Here is a 25860-nt window from a genome sequence, read left to right on the forward strand (position 1 = left end):
AGTTACTGTGGTTACAGTTACATGTAGCAGAGCTGGAGTGTGCACACACTCATGCATACGGCAACAGAGGGGCAACAAAAGGGCAGCACTGACAGGAGGAGAGAGAGAGAGAGAGAGCAGTACTGTGGCACAGGCACAGCCGAATGCTGAGTGGAGGAAAGTCAAGTGGATGTCTTTCTATGACAAAGCCACTTGTGTTAATTAGTCATGCCGGGGACAGACATTAGCTTCGAGTGCTGCGGTAAACACAGAAAACATTTTTTATGCTAAATGTCATGATGGGCTCACTCAGTCACACACGGCATGATCACGTCCTCCCTCATATCTATTATGTCATGTTAGTGCAGTTACTTTCCACCACTTAACCACGGGGTAACAAATCACATTTACATACTGCATGTACTCATTTACTTAAGTATAATTTCGGGGTACTCAGCGACATTTCAGAGAGGAACACTAATATCGAATACGACAAGTACAAATTAAACCAGTGGTCTATAGGGGTTCCGTCATTGTGGACCAATGTCGGCCATCTTGGGGGCCTCCTTCCAGCTCGGGGCCCTAGACAATTGTCTAGTTTGTCTGTCCACTTGCGATGTTATTGTTATTTCTCTTCTTCATATCAGCTGAAACATCCTTCAAAATGAAATCCACACCATGTGTTACCAGATTCATATTCTGATACAGACTGGGTGTGAGTATGTCAGGCTATGAAAGGCAGTTTAGCAATTTCATCAAAAAGTTGATACAGTCATTGCTTCACTGAAGAGCAAATAACAGCTTCCATGTCATGAGTTCTATGACCCTACTGATCGATCAGCACTTTAACTTTGAGTAAAGACTGAGTTTTTCTTCCACCTCTTAAATTTGACAGTGTGTTCCCATTAAAAAGACAGTGGACTCCGGCCATGTAAAATATAGTTGCATTTGTGCCCAATATTATGTTTTTAACGGGCCCTTTGTGTTTCATTAAAGAATAGAACATCTCGTTTCCACCTTGTGATGGCAGACCTTACAAGTTTAGATGTCATTAAAGTCCCATTTCCTGTGTCATTTAAAGCCCATGTATACACATGAGACTCCTTTCACTATCCTATGATAACAATCTACAAGACTGCACCTGTCATTTTACTTATTTACTTATTTTACTTAATGAATATGGAGATGTTTAAAGGCCACCTCAAACACCAAAATAAGAATAATTTTACATTTTTTTGCATCAGGATTATACAAACAACCTAAAATGACAGAAACCATCCTGGAATAAAACATATTTGATGCGTTAATGGAGCTACTGACCTACACTGCAGCCAGCCACTAGGGGGAGCTCTACTTGCTTCACTTTTGAGCAGCCGTTCCATCGTTCATCTTTATACAGTTCATTGTACAAAATAAATAAACTTTTAACAGTTTGCTACAATGCACTCCCCTTCAGGGAGTTTGAACAGCTGGATTTTTCAGTCCATGCCTGATAATTCTCGTATCCATTAACGCTCCTGCTTTTTTTGATATCCAACAGTTAACCAACTCGTTCAAGATATGCAAGCAAGTCTAAATGTGATATTGAAGTCTGGGGAAAAAACAAGATCAATTGCCAAAACAGCATGTACAGTGTGTTGGCCTTTGATGTTGCAACTACACCTCTGAGACTGTGGGCACAATAACTGATGTCTACAAAGTGCAAACCACATTATATCATATCCAAACACCTGGCCGGATCACAGAGGAAATGAGCAGCTACTGTTCATTTCTGCTGCTCATTAGTCATCGGGAGTGAGCAGTCCAGCTGTAATGTCACACACGCTAGCATGTAGACTTTTAAACTTTTATTCTGCTGGTCTCACTGCAACGGCGCTAATGAGTCATTACTTGTGCCACTGACCTCGTCAATAACGCAGCCAATTAGCCAATATTTACACACCGAGACGTATGAAAACACCAAACTAACGGAAATAACTGAACAACTGCTGTAGATAATAATGTAACCTATTTCTTTGCAGCTTTGTTCACCTTCCTATGCAAACCGCAACAGTCTCCGACTCTCTCCAGCTACTGTAGTACAATAAGAGCTAATAAATGTTGCATACCTCTCTTTCTGCTCTGCTTGTCTTTTATTGCATCTTCATTCTCCAGAATGGTGAATAAGTCATTTGCCTTCCTGCCCTCAGTCAGTGAAAGATTAAGTCATTCTGGCTCGCAGCTAGAGGATGCCATTAGGTTTTTCTGCACATTCTCCTCAACAGTTTTTGCCGTTTATGACGGGGTTTTCATCCAGATTCTTTGCGGCTCGTTTCCAGATAATGACTGATCAAAGTCCACTGGAGGATTTCCATAATTAATTGAGAGTTAGCTAAAGGGGGCCATTCTGATGACTCCAAAGTTGTTCTTATTAATTATAACTGATCTATAAAGGATTAGTCAATGATTTATAGCCCACTAATAACTAATTCATCACAGCTTAAACACCCCTTTATAAATGACACCATATTAAAAAGCTGAACTGCTAAATGTGTCTAAATGTAGATTTCTTCTGGTAAAGTTCCCGTTTCACAGAGTCTGACATCCGTGTTCACTGCATCAAAGTCGACCAAAGCCAAGCGTGAAAACCGAGTGCGTCAACGATTTTACTGTGGAAAATTTGTCTGCAGCAAAAGTTAAAAATCTGCTCAACTTCAGATGCTTTCAAATGCAAAATCAGCTGCTGTGTGCAGTTAAATATGTGTGTGTGTGTGTGTAATCTGTACATGAGTTTTGTCCTTTGCTGCACATGCACAGTGTCTGTACGTTGCGGCAGCTCTCACGCTGAAGTATCAGTCTGTGCCTTTCTACATGTTCTGTTATCTTTCCCCTGCTGTGCATGCTTGGAGTTAATTTGCTATTTGATCATACGAAGGTCTAATCGCACTTTGATCACAGAGTCACACGGATGAATATAGTGCATACTAGGATATTCAGTAACACGTACTTGACAAAACATCTGCATCGGCACAGTATTTAAAGACCTTTACGATAAAGTAGACGGCCACAAATAAGAGCGGCAGAGCGTAGAAGTGATAAAGTATAACATATGGATGAAATTTAGTCACAATGTTCATTATTTATTGGAATTAAAATATTGGATTACATTTAATTTCCAAAGGAGGAGGATATTATAGTATTTACATATCTATGGAGGCCCGCTCTCTGTGTGTGTGTTTTGTTTGTTTGTCTTTTCCTCCCTCTTTTGTTGAATCGGAACAGCAGGGATCAAGATAAGAGTTGGTATTATCTTGCTGCGCGCCATCTTGGTTAATCTATTGGTTCTGTCTGGAGTGACGCAGAGGCTAAGACCCGGCCTCGAAGAAGATGACCGAGACAGAGGAAGGGAGAGGAGCGTCGCGTCGAGAGGAAGATTTCAGGTCTTAATACATTAAAACATATATGTGAATGTGCATGTATGTGTGAATGCGGTATTTCAAATGTCTGCGCTCGGGAGGGAGGGTATGTGTGATTCCCCCTGAATGTGGCCAGTGTGCGAGCACCGATATTAACCAACGTGCCTGCATGACTCCCAGGCATTATTTCAAGCTCTGTCATGCCTGTGCAGCGACCGTCGAGCTCATTAGCACTTTCAGTAAAATGGGCTAATCTAAGAAAGTGTTCTGCTTGTGTGTAGAGGTAGTTACTTCAACACCATTAGCCATGCTGTGATGTGATATTTTTTTTTTTCCTCCAGCTGTGAAGAAGAAAAAAAAATCCTGTACCTGACTAATGTTTTTGGAAATGGAGGCGCGCATCGATGTAACACTACAAAAGAGAGGTGAAAAAAGTAAGGTCACTGAAAGGTTTGATGGGAATGAAAATGAATCATACTTGGCATCAAAGTTAAATCAGAATAAGTAACACGATAAAACATTAGAAATGTGAAAAGGGTGTTTTAAAAAAATGAATATTATTATATAAACTCAGCTTTTAGGTGAACTTTGCAATTTCTTTTACTATCGTGAACTGCTAATGTTCAAGTGACTCGCTTGAATCGACAAAATAAAGTGCTAATTTTCAAATAAAAAAATCCATTGTCCATTGTGCTGAGTGCACTTACCCTTAAAAAACACGATTGTAAGATCAAACATAACATTATGACCACTGACAGGAGAATTAAATACCATTGACCATCTTGTAGCAATTCAGTGTTCTACTGGTAAACTTTTGAACCTGGCATCGATGTGGATGTTACTTCGACATGTAGCACCCACCTAGACCAGACCAGGCACCCCCACCCCATAGCAATGACACTGCTTGATGGCAGCAGGATGCAGCCTGACACAGACACACACAAAAACGCTTTAGGAACAATTAAAAATAAACATGAAGAACAGCACAAAGGTTTGACCTGGCCTCCAAATTCAATAGAATCCCCAACTTAGTTAGTGATCCACATAGGACCGAAAGGCCCCCCACTAACAACGTTCTGCTGACAGACACCACAGGACACCCTCAGAAGGTCCAGGTCCATTCTCTGATCATTCAGAGCGGTTTTGGAGGCACAAGGGAGACCTAGACAACATAAGGAGGGTGCTCATGCCTGATTGGACACGTACAGTAAATGTAGCAGTTGATTTTCTGGTGTCGTCTCATAACCATATGATTCAAAGATTCTAGGTTTGAACCTTTGTGTGTGTCCTCTCTGTGACTGGGTGGGTTTTCTGCAGGCACTTCCTCCCACATCCCCAAAGACATGCATTGTAATAAATTAATTGATTATTTTAAAACCGTGGGTGTGCATGTGAGTGTGCATAGTTGTTTCTTTGTGTTAGCCTTGTGATCGACTGGCAACCTCTGCGTAGTGTCAACCCGTGTCTCCTGGGTTATGCTCCTGCTTCCCGTGACCTTCTAAAGATAATCAGTGATCAGTAATCGGATGACTCCTCACAGGGAGCTTTGAAGATGCACCGCTACATAAACTTTTCAAACTGAACAGGACTGTAAAGAAAACTTTTACCACAAGATTTATAGATTTTCACAGCCTAGACTTTCAGATAAATAAGAATAAACTTGATAGAAAGATCTGATGCTGACATGATTGAGGAGCTGCGGAAAAACTGATGAAATATTTCAACCAAATGATATATTGAATGTACAATTCAGCATGAAGTGAGATGCACCGGAGTCTCTGTTGTGGAATAATCAGCATTCTGTGGGTGGAAAAGGTTTGTGAGAACAAAAAGAAAACAGTACAACCCTCAGAGGAAAGCTTTCAGTGGTTAGTGACTGGAGAAAATACAATTTAACACTCTGCCTAATCAATTTATTTATTTCAATTAATCACGTAGCTCCCGATTGCTGAAACTATGGGTCAATAAAGATGTTCCGGTGGGAAATAATGATTATTTTCTGATGTTTTTTTGCCAATTTTTTTTTCCAGCAGCAGTGTTATTCTAAATGGCAATGACACAGAACTGTGTGTATTTGGCTTATGGTGGTTCTGCAGACGGTTAGTTCAGAGCAGCGTTCTCTTTGATGACAACAGCTCTGTAGATGAAAATGTACCTGAGGCTGCTGCTGATGAGGAGGTTGTTTTTGTGCTACTCATGAATGAGCTCATTTAAAACATTCACAACACTCAAAGCACATCCAGTTAACAGTCCAACAGTCAGGACTGATGAGGCAATATGGCTGTGAACGTTCACAAGAATATTATTTTAGGAGAAGTTCCTGAACTTGGAAGACAGAAAATTTCTCAGAAACGGGCAATCTGCTTGTGAGGGGAGAAAATGGCATTAATTGGCTGTGCCCACAGCTTAAGAACTCTTAGGGCCATAACTTCTGAAGAAAAGTTCTGGAGATGGCTCATCTGTCCGTCCACTCTCACTCACAAGTCGTTTATAATGAGAATTTACAGCGGGCTGCAAGCAAGATAAGACAGAGTGCGCATAAGATACTGGATGTCAATCTCCAACAAATTGAGAAATAAAAATGTTTGTTACTGATAATACCTGCTCTGAAAAGGACACGTGGTTAAATCCCCCCTATACAATATAATATCTGAATGACTGCTCATGACCTGATTTTGTTTTTCTACACATACTCAACTTTACATTCATTATTTAATTGTAACATCATTACCAGACACCAGTCATGTGAGTTTATGATGAGCAACACCCCCAGATGTTCTCATTTAAACCCTCACTAGACTCTCCACCAGGCCTTTAGAACTGAACGAGCTACTTAGATGGAGAAACATCTTCGGGAGACAAACAACGGAGCTGCTTTGGTTCGGCTTGTTTCTTAATATATCATGATATAAGAACCTACATCTACACTCTTTTTGTTACCTGGCAAAATAAGTGTATATCAGGCGTAACACCTTCCACCTTCCTAATATTTCGTAGGTCTCCCTTGTGCCTCCAAAGCAGGTGTAACTCATCAGAGAACGGACACAGGCCTTCGTTCCTCAGGTCAGGTGCTTGTCTCACGCTGACATTGTATGTTTTTCTGTAGTTTATTTATGAGTTTATTATGCACCGTTTGCCTTGACTTGTGTACAGAACCTCTGATCACATTCTGACGCTGCTCTCATCCAGGTTGTGCCCTTTTGCAGCAGCAGACCCTGCATCAAAGCAATGCCTCTCAGCGGACACACCGACACGAGGAAAAGGCGGATCCTGTCCATATGGCGTCCATCTCCACACACAAGCAGTGAGAGCGAGGGGAAGGATCTAACAGCCTATCTTTGGCCGACCATAGTCCTCGCCCACATAAATGTCCGCTTGGCTCTGCTCTGATCACATAATTGCTCTGTGCACACCTCTCCCACACACACACACACAGACAGACAGACAGAAGGAGAGCCACCATCCAGAGCATATACACTGAAGCACACTCAAGGAGCTCACACACGCACATTTACACTTAAAAACCTGGATGCGCGCATCATCCGCGCGCACACAGTCGCTGCTCAATATGGCAAGAAGCAGACCGTTCACACATGCAGGTATGCCTACGAGTGTACGCGGCATACAACCAAACAAAAACTCCCACCAGCTCTCCCACGCAACGCGCCGAGGAGCGAGCGTGCCAGAGACACAGACGTGAAGAAGGAAAGAGGTGAGAAAAGACAAAGTGGAAGATGAGCAAAGAATGAGTGCGGCGAACGCTCTGAATCCCTTCCACAAAGTTCAAATTCAACACAACTGGGTTACTTTCACTCCAGCTTTTGGTCTATTTGTCAAATATAAAACTAATCACTTTTTCCTTCCACGCTGTTATAGCCTGGAAGCTTTGCCACGTAGAACATACTAGGAGTGACATTTTGACAGGCCTCACATTTGTTTTATGTCAGTTTCAAAGGATCTCTAAGGGATTGTCATGATTGCCCTCATATTCCCTCATTAAAGTGCCAGGACCATACACCATCTCACTTTTAAGCAAGTGTGATTTTGATCGAGGATTGCATTAGGGGGGAATCAATTGAAAATGGATTGTTATAATTAGATGACCTGAGTTTGCTAAAAATTGCTAAGTAATTTCTGAGCTTTTATCACTTGCAGAACTTGGCGCGGTGTAATACAATTACAAATGTTAATTACAGAAAGTCTACTTGTAAAAACTGCAGATCAGAAAAATCTAAAAGGCAAAAGGCAGCGAAGACAACGAATCACAATGCTAAGCAGAGAAGGTATAGATCAGCTCACACGTACTTAATTCACTGTACAGTATACAAGTACACGGGGCATTATTGAAACCGAACGCCATGCATCAATATCCCAATCAAACCCTCTCTGTCAAGCCGATCAGCGAGACACAACAAATTGATTTTGAATAAGAGACCATCAGCAGATCTGTCATCACCGGGCCTGCTGATACACAAATGAGCACAGCAGCAGCAGCAACGACAGCAGCAGTCAGACGGGCTGATCATTACACCCCCTCAGCAGAAAAAGAAGAGGCATGGAAATAGGAGAGACAGCCATCTGAGAGCCGAGATAGAGTTTGGAGAGGAGCGTTATCGGAGAGAGGCAGAGGTGGCGATTGTGGAAACGAAAGAACTGGCTAGAGCAAATCAGAGGCTCATATCTGTCCATCGCATCAAAAAAAGAAAAAAAGAAAAAAGACACAAGGGGAGAGAATTGGCAGGGAAAACGAGAGGGGGGACATGTATTTGACAACAGAAAGGGAGAATAAGAACAAGGGGGAGTAGAATGAGAAAAGACAAGAGGTAGCATTATCGAGAGAGGGTTGAACATTGCTCGCCATGAAAACGGATGGCCGTGAAACAAAGAAACAAAAACAAAGGGAATTTGAGCGAGCAACAAAAAGCTCCCCGGAAATAAAAAGGCTTGGGAACTTTCAAGGAGAGAGAGGCTCATTTTCGACAGAACGGAGTTCGTCTAGGGACAGAAAACGCCAAGGCTCCTCATCCTACCTGAGTTCCTCTTGGAGATGTACTTGACGTCGTCGCAGACTCCTGAGGCGAGGAGGAAGAGGAGGACGAAGAGGAGGGATAAAGCCTTCATGTCTCTACCCGCCAGTGGTACCTTGTGGGAAAGGGACACAGCGGGGACAAAAAGTTAGACAACGTAGGAGGATTATTATTTAAATGAAACGAGCAACACACTGCCATGACACCAGAAATCACAATATCAGATGAGTTGTTTTCCAAGTGGCCACCTCCAGTTTTAAGGTCTAGTCAAGTAAAAATGCTTAATTTACAATTTGGCAAGCCTCTTTTCTGCTCAACTCTCCTTTGAAACAAGGCTGCTGCTCTCTAGATGACCTTTGACCTCCTTGGAGAACAAATAACTGTTGGTGCGTCTTGGTCCTCTCATTTCCTTTCAGGCCCATCATTAAACAACAACCTGGAACCTGCAGTAATTTGGCTTAGCATAAGGACTGGAAAGCTGGAGATACAGTCAGCCTTGTTCTTTCAAAAAGAAACTACATTTCTTTTGGCTGTTGTGTTGGGTGAGTAGTTTGGATGGACTGAAGAACCATCTTTGAGCCATCTAGTTTGTTTAAGACCTAATGTATTCATAGCGCTATCCTGTTTAAGTCATACACAAAGGCGTCACTTATTCCAACTTATTCCTTTTTCTGTTGGACTGTTCCCTGGTCTGCTATGGCAGCGCGGTTGGTGAACAACAGTAATAAGTAGTAAGTGTTATATATGTATTGTGTTATTATATGTATCATAGGAGTATTTTCTGGAAGGCCATTTCCTCTGAATGTAGTGTCAATTAAAAAGCACTTGATTTTGCACATGATGAGTTTATTGTTGACCTCCTGAACACCCACAGTTAAATTATACTTTCTACCAAGACAGAACCAACTCCGTTCTGGTTTTGCAAACCTAAATTTAAGCTATTTGAGTGTTTCCATCAACAAAGGTTCTGACCCAAAGCTGTAGGATCTGAAACTATGAAACCCCATGTTCCATCAACACATAGAACGTGACCAACCATCATGCAGTGACGACATGGGGTTCTAGAACAAGGGGGAAACATAAGGAACAAACACATATTGTCCCCATTTCCCAGTGGCAATTAGTCATCTCGATTTTATTTCGAAGTATCTTGCTAATTACTAAACATTTGTTTAATGATTTAGAAGGAAAGACATTTCATCACCGCAAATGAAGATAAGCTGCGAAGAAAAGTCACAAATCACACAAAATCACCCAATAATCCTCCCTCCCAACAAATATTAAGTGACATTTATCACAACAGGAAGAAAGAACACAAGTGCATCCAATAATGCTGGTGAGAGCATCTTACATAAAAGAGAACAAAATGTAAATGGATATCCAATAAAAAACATTTTCATAGCATTTATCTTGTGTGTACTTGTTCTCTACGCAACACCCATAATTGGTTCAAGTAATTCTGTCAGTCAGAAGTAAATAAAAGATAAAAGATAAAAGCTTAGGTAAACAGCATGAGGTCATACATCTTTCTGGGTGCTCCCTTGATCTACGTTTGATGCAATTAAAAATGTTTAAAGGGAAACGTTCTCTGCTAATGTATGTCAGGTCAAATTTGCATCGTTGCGAAATAACCACCTTTGTGAAGAGATGGCATACTAAGGAAACAAAATCTTGCATCATGTCATGCTGTGTATCATGTGTGTTCAGTTGTAGAGGTTTTGGATAGCAAATACATGTTCAAATGCAATTTAAATCAACACTGCGTGGACAGCAGTGTTAAGGAGTGATACATATTTTATGTTATATCTTTGACTGAGTACAGAGGGGGTGTTGAAAGCGGTGTTTAATTGGGCTAGTTCATCATCAATTTAAGTGGAGGAATAGGTTAGCGGCATCTTATGACACCATGGTTTTCATTTCTACTTCAGAGTACATGAAGTCTTAACAGACATTTGACATTTTATGGAACACAAACATCAAGGCGTCGTATGCCCCTTGGGTCAAAAACATTTGGTTCTCCTTTGCTAGGCTTCAGACCCAACTCAAAATGACTGACAGGAGAAGTAAATAACGTTGACCACATTGTGATAAAATGTCCTGCTGGGAAACTTTTGGACTTGGCATTCGTGTGGATGATACTTAGATATGTGCCACCCACCTAGACCAGACCAGGCACCCCCATCCCATAGCAATGACACTGCTCAAGGTAGACCAATGTTGACACAATACTGGAAGGTGATCATAATGTTATGCCTGATATTAGCACTGCTGCTGAGTTTCCTCCCCTCCTAAAAGACAATATATACCCTCTGTAGCAAAGGAAATGTCCTTATTTATCAAGTCATTCAGTTTAAGTTTTTTTAAAAAACAATACTCCTATTGGAATTGTCATTCAAATTCATTCATTCATTCAACAAGGTGTTTTTCCTTCTTTACTCAATTAACTCATTTTTTACATAACTATTTAACTGAGCTTGGTATGGTGACTACATTTTTTGTAGCTTAAACTATAATGTATTTTGTTTTGTTTTTCCTCTTTTCAATACAAGCAGTAACCTACACCTACACTTCCACTTGGGGATCAATCAAGACTCACCTTAATGGATCCATTTAGCACAGTCTATATTGGTTGAGTGAAAAGTCACAAAACCTTTTAATGAACCTTCCTCCCCGCAAATATTTGGACACATTTGTCCTAACAGGAAGAGCACAGCTGCACCTAATAATGCTAATGTTACCTGTATTCTATGGAGTCTACCAATGAGCCAGCACAAACACTACCAGGGCACTGCTACTCAATAAGAAGGTAGTATTATTATGATTATTGGATGCACCTGTCTGGAACAAGTCAAACCAGTAACAGTTTTTTTTTTTTTTTTTTTTGGCTCCCAGTCAAAAACTATATTGCTGAGCGAAACTAAATAATTGACTTTGTAAAAAAAAATTAATAACCAAAAGACAGACTTCACAAATGTTTTATGCAAATGCTAAGTCGTGTTCCCACTGTTTAATGACAGAAACAATTGTGCTTAATATGTATTAATTCAGATCTACATTTCTAACAATCTTTTCCGCTTCTTTTATTACAGTTCAAAATTGTTCAGAATCTTTTTTCAAAGCATCTCCTAAGTTCTTGCTAAATTATACAAAATGCAGTTTAAAGTTCTGCAAAATTTTCACTTAATTTATTCATTTAGTTTAGTCCAGCTCTATAAATAACGGCCGACCGGGTTTTCAACATTGTTCAAGTGATAATTACCTTATTCTTGGCGAAATGCACCTTGGAAGTAGAGTTATTCCTTTAATTTTTTTTTTTTGTTTGTTTTTTGCTGTTGTTGTTTGCATTTTATAAACCATATAATTCCTCAAAAATTGAACACATGGATTGAATATTGTACTGGAAGAGTTACGAGCTAATCCAAGTGCTCCAACTGGAGGACTATAAGACCAGAAAACAGGCCAAATTTCAGTACAGCCAATCAAATCACTGAATGATGCAGTGATGTGAAATCCCTGCCAGGACTGAGCCTGAAATCTGGTGTTGATCTGCATAATCATTTGTATGTATTTAAAAAAAAATTACCATTTACATGAACTTGTTCCCAAGTCAAAACAACAATCAAGCAACGGAAAGTTTGGGAAACAGGCGCAGAAACATGGAAGATGCAAGTCACCCTAACTCAAACTTGGCAGCAGTTTTACTACCCAGCAACCAACAGTACACTTCAAGTGAATAATGACATTTCTGTGACCGACTTGCACATGTGTGCGGTAGTCATGACTCTCCTCCTGAACTGTTTTCTTTGCTCTTCACATGTCAAAAAACATCTTCCTAACTCAGGAATGTGTTGGCACTGACTGAACAGCCCCTCCAGGCTACTTCACGCATACACTGGTTTTGTTTTTTGAATGTAAAAAGCAAACCTTGTTGTGCTGTTTCATGTGATGAATCTTTCCAAGGGTTATCAATACATGTCACAACACAATCATAGAAAAAGGAGAAGTGTTCAAGGCCGTGCATGCTTGATACATATTTTCCCCTTGCATCTGCCATCATGGAGTTTCAGAGTTAGCTACAAAACATGGACGTAGACCCGGTGAAGTTCCAGTGTCCCGCTAAAAGTCTCTTCAGAAACCACAAAAGCTTGATATGAAAATAAATTAAACATATTTAGGAGTGATCATTGCTTGCAGGTAGACATCATGCTTCCAGGAACTTAAAACAACCCATGAAGGATATAATGAAAGCAGGTTCAGATGTTCCCTCATAAATGTGATGCAAAGGAAGTGCAGACTTTTACTACACTAGCAAGCTGACATTCAGGCCCCGTAGCACTGGAAAGGGTAGAGGATGAGTTATTTTTTCTAAAATCTACTTTCTGAACCTTTTAGTCTGAAAACAGAGGCATAAATCAACCGCTAAAGGCTGTGAGTTAGTGTGCATGTGTTCTTCTAATCTGTACAATCCTGGCTGGAAACATCTACCCAAAGCATGTTTCTACATTACATTTTTATGTATGTGACATTTTCGTTGCTGCTTGTAGCAATTGATAGAATGGCACACTGGATGTTTGTCCAGTTTTCAGAGCCATCGACCTGGAACAAGGTTCATCGAACATTTGTAAAATGGTATTAGCTGCCTGACGATGTAGATTAGCCAAAGGCCCAAATTCTTATTGTTGCATTTGTTTGTCCAGGCTACCAGAGATACACTAACTGGCTACAAGGCAATTCAATGTTAAAGGAATAGGAAGCAATACACAGCTGCTGAATCCTGAGCCTGAGTGGACAACAAATTAAACATGAGATGGCCTCAACACTCTAATAGAACACAACTAATGACACAATGTAGGTCATGGCCATGCTTTGTATTTTTGTCACTTGTAGTGTGAATTTTGTATGGGACGATAACTGTGCCTACAACCCTTTATAATTTACTCCTCTTTTTCTTCTAGCAGTCATAATTGGTTTGGAATACAAACATGTTTGGTTGAATTATTCAAACAACACAACTAGCCATTGTGTCATGTTTTACAGTATTTGAGTCAAGCCAATATCCTGAAGAGTAGGCAAGGTGCAAAGAGGTGGTGGAGTTAAAAATGGGGAATCGTTTTCAATTTAATTTCGTGACATTTTGCGAGCTTGTAATTCTGAAGTCCTTCCTGTTTTTGTAAGAGGTTGACCTTGATTTGACTGTGCTATAGATACTGTTACCTAGCAACAAATCTGTTTATTCCAAAGGCTTTAACACCTTTTACAGCGGTTACCTGGAGGCAAAACATACAGCGACTAAAGTTATCAAAATGTCATCTTGCTGTGTTGTAGGGTGCTAAGTATTTAATGACTCTAACCTTAAATTTTAGCGCATAACAGCTACCACTCAAAGAGTCAAAAGGTCATAAACCTATTTAAACGCGATAAAATGAGACTGCTGGACCCGGGTGATCAACAAAAATCCTTGTATCAGTGTTACAACATTTTGCCTGTGTAATAGCCTCCAACAGCAAATCCATGAGACCTTACAACTACCACATTTCTTACAATATAGTTCACTATATGGTTACCACATACCAGATGTAGGTTACTTATCCAGCCACCTTAGTGTAGTTATCTGCCAAGACGTAGCTGTTGGTTCATAATAATACAAGTCTGGCTGGTTTGTTTTTACATCCTTGTCACTACCTAGACTATTTCTATGGAAAACTGCTATGCTGAGACTACTTTTCCTCATTTATGATGAGTATTATAAGCAATGTCACACTCTGCATAAAGGTGACTTGGCTAGTGTCAGATACTGCCGATGGTTTCCAGCCCATGCACTTGAAGTACAGAAATGATTCAGCAGGAGCCAACCACCACAACAATCATCTATTATCATCATCTAGCTACCGCAAAGCCATTTAATGACATCTTGGGAAGGCAGATGGAGTGAGCGTTGCACAAGCCGTGGACATTCAATGCGCAAATGCATATGCCCACATTCTTGGAACAAATAAATACACTTTGGTTTTGTTTCAATCTCCCGATTAAAAAAAAGCACCCAAACCATCCCAATTTTATTTTCACATCCGCCCCAACTCTAATTTTACCTGCAAAATAAAATGTAAACCCTCCTGATCTGGTACCACTGAGGCAATGCTCGGTGTCAACAGTGAGTAGGGAACAAACATGTAAATAGATGCAGAAGTTCACTTCTGGTAAAGCAGGGAGACTGAAATAAGTCAATTGGCAGAGAAAGACAAAGAGAAAAAGAAGCAGGGGGAGAAAGAGTGAGCTTTAATCATTTTATCATGCATAATTTCATAACTGGCCTCAGTTCACAGTGAGGATACTACCAGTCTTTTCGCTGCTCTGACACGCACACTGAGCCGTCCTTCTTTCACGCAGGCTTGCTCATAGAGGCTGCAGTCTTCTCCCGACACTCCGACTCTCACACAGGCCCCCTCATCACCAAACACTGAGCTCTCTTTATCTTGTCCTCTCCCCTCCGCACTGCCTCACATCCATCACAGGCACCAAGGTCAGTCTCTGCCTCCCCTCTTTCACACATGAACCCTGACACACTCGCTAAGACAGCAGGAGCAGCAGCCTGTTTGATGTTTGATCCACCGCGAACGCGAGCACGTAAATGGAAGCTGATGCCATGTATGCGTGCGTGTCCTCGTGCGCATGTGTAAAAAGGCGAGAGGATAAAAAAGACAAAACTAATGGCACAGAATCTTTCTACAAAGTAAGGAAAAGGGGGGGGGGGGAGAAATCAAGAAAGAAAGTGGGTGTCAGATTTGGGTTAATGCATATGTGAGGGGTTTTAACACACACACACACAAAAGGAGGGCGAATGCAGCACGGAACAAACACTATTAGAGCATTACAATCCCCCATATCTTTCATCCTCCGTGTTGCTTTGCTCCTCTGTCTGTCTGTCTCTGATAATGATATCCCAACACCAGAGCACGGGGGAGATCTAAGCAGGGTCAGAGTGTGCATAATGCAAAGTGTCACACATAACATCCACTCAGAAAGGTTGAGCTTTTATGAGAATTGTTGTGTGTTGGTGAGAGCGTGTGATATATTTTCTTCTACGTCCCATGAACCACATCCCTCTGGTGCTTATGTGCGGTGTCTGTTTGTTTGGAGGTCTGCGAGATGGAAATGGTGAATATCGTGGGCAGAAGCAAAATCGAATTGTCGTTCATTTTCTTTTGACGTCACATTTTACAATATTTCCTGTAAAAAAGGAAAGCTGTAAATTTTCAAAAATAAGTTCTGGGGGATATGTGTGAAAGTGATAGTTGCAAGCAATGTGTCACTTTTAATAAATGCTTTTATTCTGAGTCAAACACTCGGGCAAACATGCATGAACACACGCACAGAGATAGTGGGCTATTCTTGTCCCAAACAGACCGGTGTAAAGCCATTAGGACGCTTCAGCCACACATCCAATATTAAAGACAGCCTCCAGCCCTTTTCTGTCACACTATCCGTCTCTCCCAAACTGCATGAGTCATGCTGTTTGGTTACAGAGGCAGTCTGTGTTTTACATGGAAACATAAGCCGCACTGTCATCATTACGAAAATTTTGATATCCATCCTTTTAATCTCTTCAAGAGGAGGCGTAATTGGTGTCATTACTGGGTAACATTTAGGTATAGTATGTTACACATGTGGTGCCTTTCATGCTTTATTATACTTTTTTAACTTCACAAGTCTACAACTACAAAAAAGAAAAAAAAAGAAAAAAGGAACCTTAGGTGTATTTCAGTTTCCACGTTCGATATCCTTAGCAACTTTTACATTTTTGAAGTCTCTGGGTCAAGTATTCATTTCACCAAAATTCCCAGATTGTCTGCTACAAAACCTTCTGGGCTTCAATTCTGCTGCTGAGCACGACCAGAGTCGCATTAAACAAAAAGGTGGCCCTGGAAATCTGCAAAAACGGCAACAACACAAAAGGGACAAAAACAAATGTGATGACAGAACAAGCAAATGACTCACTGCTGTAATTAGTTTCCACATAATATATTATTATAGGCATGCGGAGCACATGTGCGTCATGGTAAGCAGATTTGTTCATAACTGGGAACCCATTCCCCAATTAACAGGAACCATAACCGTTCTCACAAAGTTGACCTGAATTTTAAGCTGTGAAGAGACGTGCGACTACAACCCCGCTGCATCTATTGTTAGCTTTGTTTCAGCTGCTGAATGGAAAATTTTTACCCTCCTAAAACCTTTGAACCCTTATACAAAATGCTTTTGCCAATATATGAGAACATTTTGGTATTGGTTATGTATCCAGTCCATTTAAATAGACAATGTTTAATATGACAAAACCAAAATATTCCGCAAAAAAAACAAAAAACTGAATACAATACAAACCAACGTTTGTATCCCACCCAGAAAATAGCAATTCAAATACAGCCACAACATTCAAACTACTTGCCTAAAAACACGTAGGTCTCCCTCATGCCTCTGAAACACTTCTGGGGAATGGGCTTAAACCTCCTGAGGGCACTGGGATGTTGGTAGTGGGAGTTTTAGGTCCTATCAGTTGAACTTGTTCCAGCACGTGCTGCAGATACCAGATCAGTCTGAGCTCAGGTTAGTTTGGAGGCTGGTAAACTCCTTCCATTTTTTTTTATCTTTTTTTTTTTTCTGATGTCACAGACCAGATTGTTGTTCTGGGGATGGGTAGTGCAATCAAGGACCGTCACTATGTTACTATGGGGTGGACTCTCCAGTGGTTAGGTGGGTAGTACGTGTCTTAAGTAACATCCACATTTGTCCAAAGTTTTCCCAAAAGGAGATCACATCTGAAGTCTTTAGTCTATCTAGTATACATTACACTAAGAAATTGGCTACAAATAAGCTTTCCTTATCATTAGCATTGTCCCACTATTGCCAGTTTTTGTCTGATGGAAACCTGCTTGAAAACTAAATTGCTAGTCGTTGGTTATATTAGATGACAATTAGCATATATGCAACACCAACAAAACTTACATGAAAATAAAAAGTCAAGGTCAACTGAAATGAGTATCAAGAAATGGTTCATAATACGTACTGTACATGAAGGAGACGCTGTGATTAGCGTTAGCTGTTTCTATTTAGCGAGTCATTTCCTAGCAAAGCTGATTTTTAATTTTAATTTTTTGTTAAATATGAAGACTGTAGTAAAGCATCTAACTAACTGGATCTAGAATCAACATTATTAGCTCTTTTTGACCATATCCAACAAGGATTAGCTGGTGTGGACTGAAGCTCCCTGCCAGGTTTAAATGCAAGACAAACAAGGTATTTGATTAAAAGATAATTAAAAGCAATGACTTCAGCAGAACCCATAAAAACACGAAGCTGCGATTAAGGAAATGGAAAACTTTAACCCTGATTGATATAATTAAGGGCATCAAGGATATTTAATCGACACCAGTTTATAAATACACCATGAACATCTACGCATATTAAAAAAAATTACATCCGGTTTCTAAATGCTGATGTTAGGTGAAGGATGAAATGACTCCGTCTCCACTTCGTCAGCTCAGGTGCAGCTTATGATCAGCATCTGTCACTCACAAAATGAACGTAGGACACATATTAGTTGATGAACTTGCTGCCTTTGAACGAAGCAGGGCGAGTCGTAAAAGGTATGACCGTTCCATCTGCGGCGCCTAATCTGTGAGATGTGGTGCACACTCATCAAGCCCCGTGCAACAACACACACCTCTTCCAATGTGAGTGAACTGATTAGAACGTGCACAAGTAACACAATGGAAACACCTGTGTGTTAGTTATAACTCAGTCGAATTATGTCGTTTGAATCAAAACAACACCTCTTTATTTGAATTAATGATTCCAAAGCAACATGAATTTCATCATTGTACAGATGATTTGTCGGGCCTATATAAGAAAAACACATGTGCTCATTAGATTTTAATGTGAAGGTACTAACAGTCACTGTTATAAAGCAAAAATACTGTCAGAAAAAGTAAAAATGTCCCTAGGGATCCATTAAGTATCCCACTGTGTGCCTTTTTATGCATATGATTAAAGACTAAGCAGGGATCTGCCTAAAATGAGCACTACTAGTGGTCAAAAGCTCAGCGGCAAAGTGCATTTAATATTCTTATATGAATTTCACCTATATCCACCAACCTGTCCATAATCATAGACAGTCATTTTTATTGGAATTGCTTGAAGAACAATATTATTTTATTGTGGTATTGACAAATTAATATACTCTAATCAGGCATAACATTATGCAGTTCTCCTTTGTGCCTTCAAAACAGTTGTGACTCATCAGGATGTTGTTAGTGGGGGTCTTTGGGTCGTACGAGCTGAGGGGAGGGGCCTCTGTGGATCATCACATATTTGATCAATTTGGGATTTAGGGAATTTGAAGACCAGGTCAACACCTTGTGCTGTTTTTCATGTTTTTTTTTTTTAATTGTTCCTAAATTAATTTTTGTGTTCGTCTGTGTCAGGCTGCATCATTGCTATGGGGTGGGGGTCCCTGCTCTGGTGTAAGTGGGTGGTACATGTCCAAGTACCATTCACAAGAAATCCCGGTCCAAACATTTTCAAAAGATGGCCGCATGGATCACTTCCACCTTGGGATGATGATGTATTGATAAATAAATGTTTAAGGGCTTCCAGGCTGCGCGGTGAAGCTGTGTGCTAATTAGGCCTAATTCAAGCCAAGAAAACATTTCTCACATCATTACCCCAACCAGCAGTCTATACATTCGATAGCAGGAGGGCTGGAATTGTTTATGGCACTTTCTGACGCCATCGATAGCAAGAGTCAGCGACAGAGACCAGGCAGCTTTAGTGTAGTCTGCTGTCCAGGGCTGGAGATTAGCTTCACACAATTCTTATTAACTGACAGGACCAGAGGCCACCATCATCTTCTGCTGCTGGAGCTCATTCACTTCAAGGTCTGACAGCTGAATTTTAAGCTGCCATTTCTGCCCGTCACTGTCAGGACGTTTTATTTGCATCCTAGTTAACTTGAATGAGCCTTGCCAGTCTTTCTGACATCCGCCATCAACATGGCAAGTTGTGCCCTCGGGGCTGCAACTGCTTATCACTCCAATCGCTAACAATTCCAGACATTATAAAGCAAGACTATTTATGTAACGCTCAAACGGGCATGTCCGACGCCAGTGTCTGCATTCGAAAAACCCTTAAATTGCATTTCTTAGTCGAAACTCTTCACAGAGGGCTCAGGACGGAATGCAACTCGAGGAGGAAATGATACGTGGTCGTTAAAGAAAAACACTGGTTAGAAATGATTTTCTAGAGAGTGGTGATTGAATATTGGTGGTTTCATGGAGACATTTCAAGGTTGCATGTGTGAGACAGCTGGGCGAATGCATCATCCCCTAAGTGTGTGTGTGGGGGATAGAAAGAGAATCTTCGATCAGACCATTGTTGGATCTGTGTTGAGAGGTCATAATTACCATGAGGATTGGACAGAAGTCACAAGAGAGTATCCCCAGCACACACAGGTTATCTTTTCCACGTGTTCTCCACCATGTGCCTTTTCTCAGTCACTGTGCCCTTGCATGAAGCCTGACCTTTCCAGCAGACGCTGTATGGGATTTTGCACCATGTGCAGCTTGGAGCTTCGGTTCAATTAAGCAGTTGTATATTTTATGTCTATTCCGATCTGTGCTTGTGTCAGCAATCCGCCTTTCTGACTCATACTTTTAGGTGCGCATCTTCCTTAATAATTAAAGGACATTAAAAGGGAAAGATGAAAAGGAGGAACTTGTTTTTCAGAAACATATTTTACATCGTTAAGGCAGAATGCATCATGTGACATCTGTGAATGCACTGGAAACACTTGTTTTTAATAAACTGGTCTGGATTATAACCATTGATAAAATAAAAAAGGCTTAATTTTCATTCCAGTTCGACCTGAGCTTTTCTGAGAAACCCAAATGTAATAATATAAGTGATGTGTTTCAAAAAGAAAATGTTTTTATTCTTTATTTTCCATATTACTTTATGGAAGCTGCAGAGAATATCTATTGTGACAACCGTTTTCTTTTTAAGCTTGGTAAACTTGGAAAGCCTCTTTGGCAGATTTAGGCTAAATGTCTCCTGTCACTTCGTGACTAAAAGTGGACTCTATGACTCTATGCAGACCTTTTTTTTGTTTTGCATTCTATCTACCTGTTTTACCTACCTGTGGTCACACCTGGCATTAAAAATATATATATATCTCCATGTGTCCACACTTAAGAAACAAATAAACACCAACATCATTTGGAGTTCTTTTTACCACAGCTGCTGATTGATTTCTCAATTTGTTGTTTCAGAACCATGAACAGCTCATGGCTCGAGGACATGAAGGAGGTGATGCATATTTTGGAACAAGTTATACAGGCTCATACATTTAATTATTGTTTATTGACAGATTTCTAGTCTTACTTTAATTAATTATTAATTAAAGTAGTGTTGTTTAAAGCAGTTGAACCAAAATATAAGGTAAATAAAGACACTGGTTATTATTAAGGAAATATGTTACTTAAATCAACTTTGCTTTTGTTGCAATGACTGAATTCTTTTCAATAATTTCATTCTAATAATATATAGTTTAGACTTATTCAAATGTTAGTAGTTAGTACAACTAAAGACATTACTTGAAAGGCTTTCATTATGTTATTTTTGTCTTTTCTGGTGATCATTTTAGATTATAGTTGCATGTTTTATTCTCAAACAGTGAGGCAAAAATCTGACGATGCGACACTCAGTTCAATTCAATAACAATACAAGACGCTTTACAAAATTCAGTCTGAAACGTGGCCAGGAACCCCCAGAGCAAGCCTGAAGGCGACGGCGGCAAAGGAAAAACTCCCTTGAGCAGAACCCAGGTCACCCCTGTTGACTCAGCAGTGCTTAATGTGACCCAGGTTGTGTTCACACCGCAGAAAGAATGTGCTCTCGAGAGGCCCGGACCACCTCCAAATGTGGTCTGAGCGATAGGATCTCAAATGCATCCTCACTGCCTCCTGGACGTATTCGTGCCTGTACTTTTAGCCGGCCAGTTGCGATCAGATTACTCAGCACGGACGTTAATTTACGGTCTGAATGAGGTCAATCAAAAGTCTGGAGGTCGAACCATCTACTGATGCAGGACTCATTGTGGCTGGAGACAATTTATGGCTCTGATCATATGTTTGAGTTTGCTGTCATGCTACAGAGTGAATTAAGGACTAATCATAGTCCTCCCTGGTGATATTGCATGATCACTGTTGTTATTACACATCTGGGAGCAGCAAATCAATTTTAAACAAGCTGCTAAACATTTATTTGCCTGTGGAATTATGTTTCTGGCAAATATTACTCCCATGCTAAGCCTCCTTTTCCCCAGCTTTGGTCTCAAGCTCCTAATGGAAATATAATCAGCTCCTAAAGGCTCTGCTGTGTTTACCAGATAGTCACTAAACTTTGCCTAACAGTTGTCTGCTGTGGCTGAAAACAAAAGTGGATGAGATGGATCAGAGAACCAAAAACAATTCGCACTAAAACACTGTGTGCAGCTGAGGGCGACTGGAATCGGTCAGATGCTCTCAAGGTTTGTCACAACTAATGAGCCCTTTCAACATTCACACAGTCATTTAATCCACTGTTGATTTAAAAAAATGTGTGTATGCAGCTTTGAATCTTTAAAAAAAAAAAAAAAAAAAGTTCGGCAAATTGTTTCAAACTGCATTAATATTTAAGGAAATTACTTTAGAAACCCCAATTATTACAGATAAGTGTTGTGTTGCGTTTACCCGTTCACAGAGAAGAAAAAAAAATGCACAAACAGTCCCGGCTGCTTTTCTTCTCAGCCAAAGTCTTTTCTCACATGATGAATAAGTTCCACATTTGGATAGTAATTAAATCGTTTTGCATGTTGAACTCGCGCCGCACATTTTGTAATTTAGATTAGTGAATTAATTGCGTCGGGACTTTCACAAGATCAACTTGACGAATCAATTCAAGCCGACTGTTGCCTGGAATTTATGTAAACATGAGTCTCAATGCACCTCTCATGGTTATTAATACTAGGCTGATGCTAGCAGAGGAGGCAGCTGCCTTCCAGTTAACGCACAGGGAACAAGAGCCCCTCGTGGCCACCCTGCTTTGGTGGAAAAGGGACACTAAATAATAAATTAGTATAAATATTTACAAATTATTTGCACTGGGAAAGCAGAACAGGGGTGCTTATTAGACTCAGAGGAATGTAAGGTTTTAGAAATGCAAAAAATGCAAAAACAAGTTCGCTTGCTTTTTCACTTCCTGATACTGTAGAGATACAATGAAGTAGGACAGAAACATGTACGCATGAATGCGCACACACACAAACGCGCACTGCACGGGGTGTGTGCTAATGAATGCAGCACCACCTGTTCAGTGAATTATCTAATTGCTCTCAGCAGATCCCGATTTCCTCACTATTACGCTGTTTAACGGCACCATTTAACAGGTAAGAAGGGGCTGCCGCGGAGAACCGTCCTCTCCCCTCACACCTCTGCAGATTTAACATTTAACAGCACGTCAGAGATCTCACACAGGACAGCGAGCAGGGGGATAAGAAATGTGTAAGTGTAAAGGGCGAAAGAAGCGACAAGGAATTGAAAAGGGGAAATGAAAGGATGAAGAAATGAGGTTAGCTCGGATAGGGAAAAAGCCATTTGTTCAGCTGTGGCTCCGTCGAATCGATTAAACACCATTCTTGCGTGCCTGCCCGTTTGTTCCGCACACACGCGCACACACAATAACATGCATAACCCAGCAGCGGGCCACAGGCCAGCATGCACAAACAGAGCAGATGAAACAGGTGGATGCACGTGCACTGGTGTAATTCCACATGCACGCACACAAAAGAAAGAAAAAAAAAATGACTTACATGAAAATGTATGCACAATAAGCCTTGAAGGAGACCTTTTGTGATTTTCAATAAAAAAAAAAAATTATAAAAAGACTCCAGCAATACTTTTATTTCTTTATTTTCCTCCCCTACACACCTTGGTAGTAGGTGAAGTTCAGCCAGAAATGCAATTTCTTCCAAATTAAAGTTCTGTATTCAACAAATCCTGAAAGAAACGATACTTGATTCATCTTTTCTGCTCTTCCATTGAGCTCTATTGTTATCCGTAAAATCAGTTGGCCACCCATGGCAACACTTTCACTCTACAGTTCAACAGTTTATCTATTGCAGATAAACATGTTGCTGTGGAAACATTTGTGTATTTGAATGTTCAAATGAAATGAAGATGTAAAGTGCGTTTTATACTTCGGTGAGAGGTACACAGCTTAACCTACGTACGTAGCCTATGCCAAAACACTACCCAAACCCAAACATCTAGTCGGTGCTGTGTTTGTTTTGACGCTCACATAAATTTAAATTTTTACTTCTTGCTTCACTTTCAACAATGATGACAAACTGGAAACAGTTTCAAACAATTCATTTGAAAACCGTGAGATGGAGGAGCAGTCGGAAAAAGTAAAGCAGAAACAAACTCCTTGCAGGTGGATCAAAAACAGCTCTTGCAGTCTGCATCGCTGACGCGTGGTTACATTTCTGCACGTCAGGCTACGGCGTTAGGGTCTGCGTAGGGCCAAACTGATGCAGAAGTGCATATAAACCGCACGTAAAACAAGAGTGGGTTTGATTTTTATCACTTCCACCTCTCTTCTGTTGCACTTAGTTTTTGCTGAACTATCGTTTAACAGGATGCAAATCTGCTGGAATAAATTCAACTCGAAATTCTTAACAGAAACTGATGCTGTTAGAACAAAATAATAATAAATAATGAATAAATAATAATAAAACCACAATAACTCTTTCTGTGTGTGTCACCACTTTTTACCTCGTTTAAAAGCAGAGACATGAATTAATGTTTTTTTTCAGTAAAGTGTGTGAGTGTGTGAAGTTGTTAGCATGGAGCACTTTTCTGTTTAGTTTAATGATAACCATCTATTGTAGGTGCAGCCAGGACTCAAAGGTGTTACATTTATTGTGTTAGACCAAAACAAATACCATGAGAAAAACAAAGCAACTGAACCATTACAGAACTCAGAAGCTTTTTTCTATCCGCATCTCTTTCCTACCGGTGGGCATCAGACTTTACAATTCCTCCATCTTTGGGAAATGAATACAGTGTAATAGCTCACGGCTGTATATCTTATAGTGATTGTATGTTTTTCTTACATTGTTATCTTGTTTATATTGTATTATGTATACAGGTCTCTTTTATTCCTTCTTTTTAAATATAATGCTGTTTTTGTATTTTTATATTGCGGTTTATTGGAGTAGCTCAATTTCCTCCCAGGGATTAATAAAGTATTTCTGTTTCTGATTGTTACCATAACGTAAATATGTATTTAAATGTATTCTGGTTCATTTACAGTATATTCCTCCAGACACATCAACAATCACTCCCTGAAGCATGACTCACGGCGTCTGAGGAATGTAAAGTGACAGGAACGAGCTGTGATGGGGTTTGTTCTTCGTCGTGGTACCCCGCGACCCTCACCAAAATAGCAGCAGGCGGAGGATGGCTTGTTCGTGTACACAAATATCACTGGACCTGTCCAAGACTGTAGGAAGAACATGCTGTTGCTCCTTGCTAACCTTCCCTGATAACTCTGACATTTGGAAACTTGACATTTTTCACTTTCTAGCCAAAGTGAAAGCGCACGCCACCCTTTGCCTGTGCCTTTTGCCTTGTCCTCACGGGTCAAAAACAAATACAGTAATTTCACAAACGCGTGATTGTTTTAAATAAAAGGCAAACCAAGCATTGTGCAACATGTAACCTCAACATTTTCAGCCAGAATGTGAGCGTACGCCTCATTTCCCGTCTCACGGTTTGACAGAAAAACATTGCAGAGCATATTTTTACTTACCTCCTTCCTGTTACAAGACATGAAATTAGAGCCTCTAGAAATACCAGGCAATCGCCTCAGTTTTATGAGTTTCCTCATTCAAACTTTAAACCCAGGTTGACGTAATGACAGCAGAGGAAAACATACAAATCAGCGATCAAAATGCACCGTCCTTCCATGTTTTGACAAGAAATGTCTCAGCAAAATGCCAGTGATCGTGGAAATGCCAAACAGCGTTCCAGTCAAACCGAGGAAACGGCCCACGTGTTCATCTCATGTACACGTAGTGTATAATTACATGATCACTTACACACTACTCTTCAAAATCACAATACCAACTTCAGCGTAATGGTTTTCATGTAAAGAGGAAGTCCCTCTTTGCAGTAGTCTTGTTCCAACAACAACTTTTTTTTTGTTTTATTGGGGTGGTCACGTGTTAAGTGAAAAGTATTTGGCTGTGAATAATTGTGGCTGCCTTATGTAAATATCTCATATCCATATTGTAATTATGCCATCAATCAGAGCCAAGCCGGGATCAGAGTGATACAATATGGGCTGTCAAGGCAGAATGCAGCCCT

The 25860-nt window shown here is 40.3% G+C and overlaps 1 protein-coding gene across 1 annotated transcript in view; it reads right to left on the bottom strand.

Moving 5' to 3' along the window:
* Positions 1-25860, bottom strand: part of il1rapl2 (interleukin 1 receptor accessory protein-like 2) — a 364605-nt gene that overhangs the window by 290449 nt on the left and 48296 nt on the right. The window contains exon 2 of the mRNA XM_047585925.1: positions 8405-8516. Coding sequence (XP_047441881.1) covers positions 8405-8495 — 91 coding nt within the window. The 5' untranslated portion in view covers positions 8496-8516. The remainder of the gene's footprint in view (positions 1-8404; positions 8517-25860) is intronic.

This window comes from Mugil cephalus, chromosome 5 (genome assembly GCF_022458985.1).
Source record: "Mugil cephalus isolate CIBA_MC_2020 chromosome 5, CIBA_Mcephalus_1.1, whole genome shotgun sequence".
Classification (NCBI taxonomy): domain Eukaryota; kingdom Metazoa; phylum Chordata; class Actinopteri; order Mugiliformes; family Mugilidae; genus Mugil; species Mugil cephalus.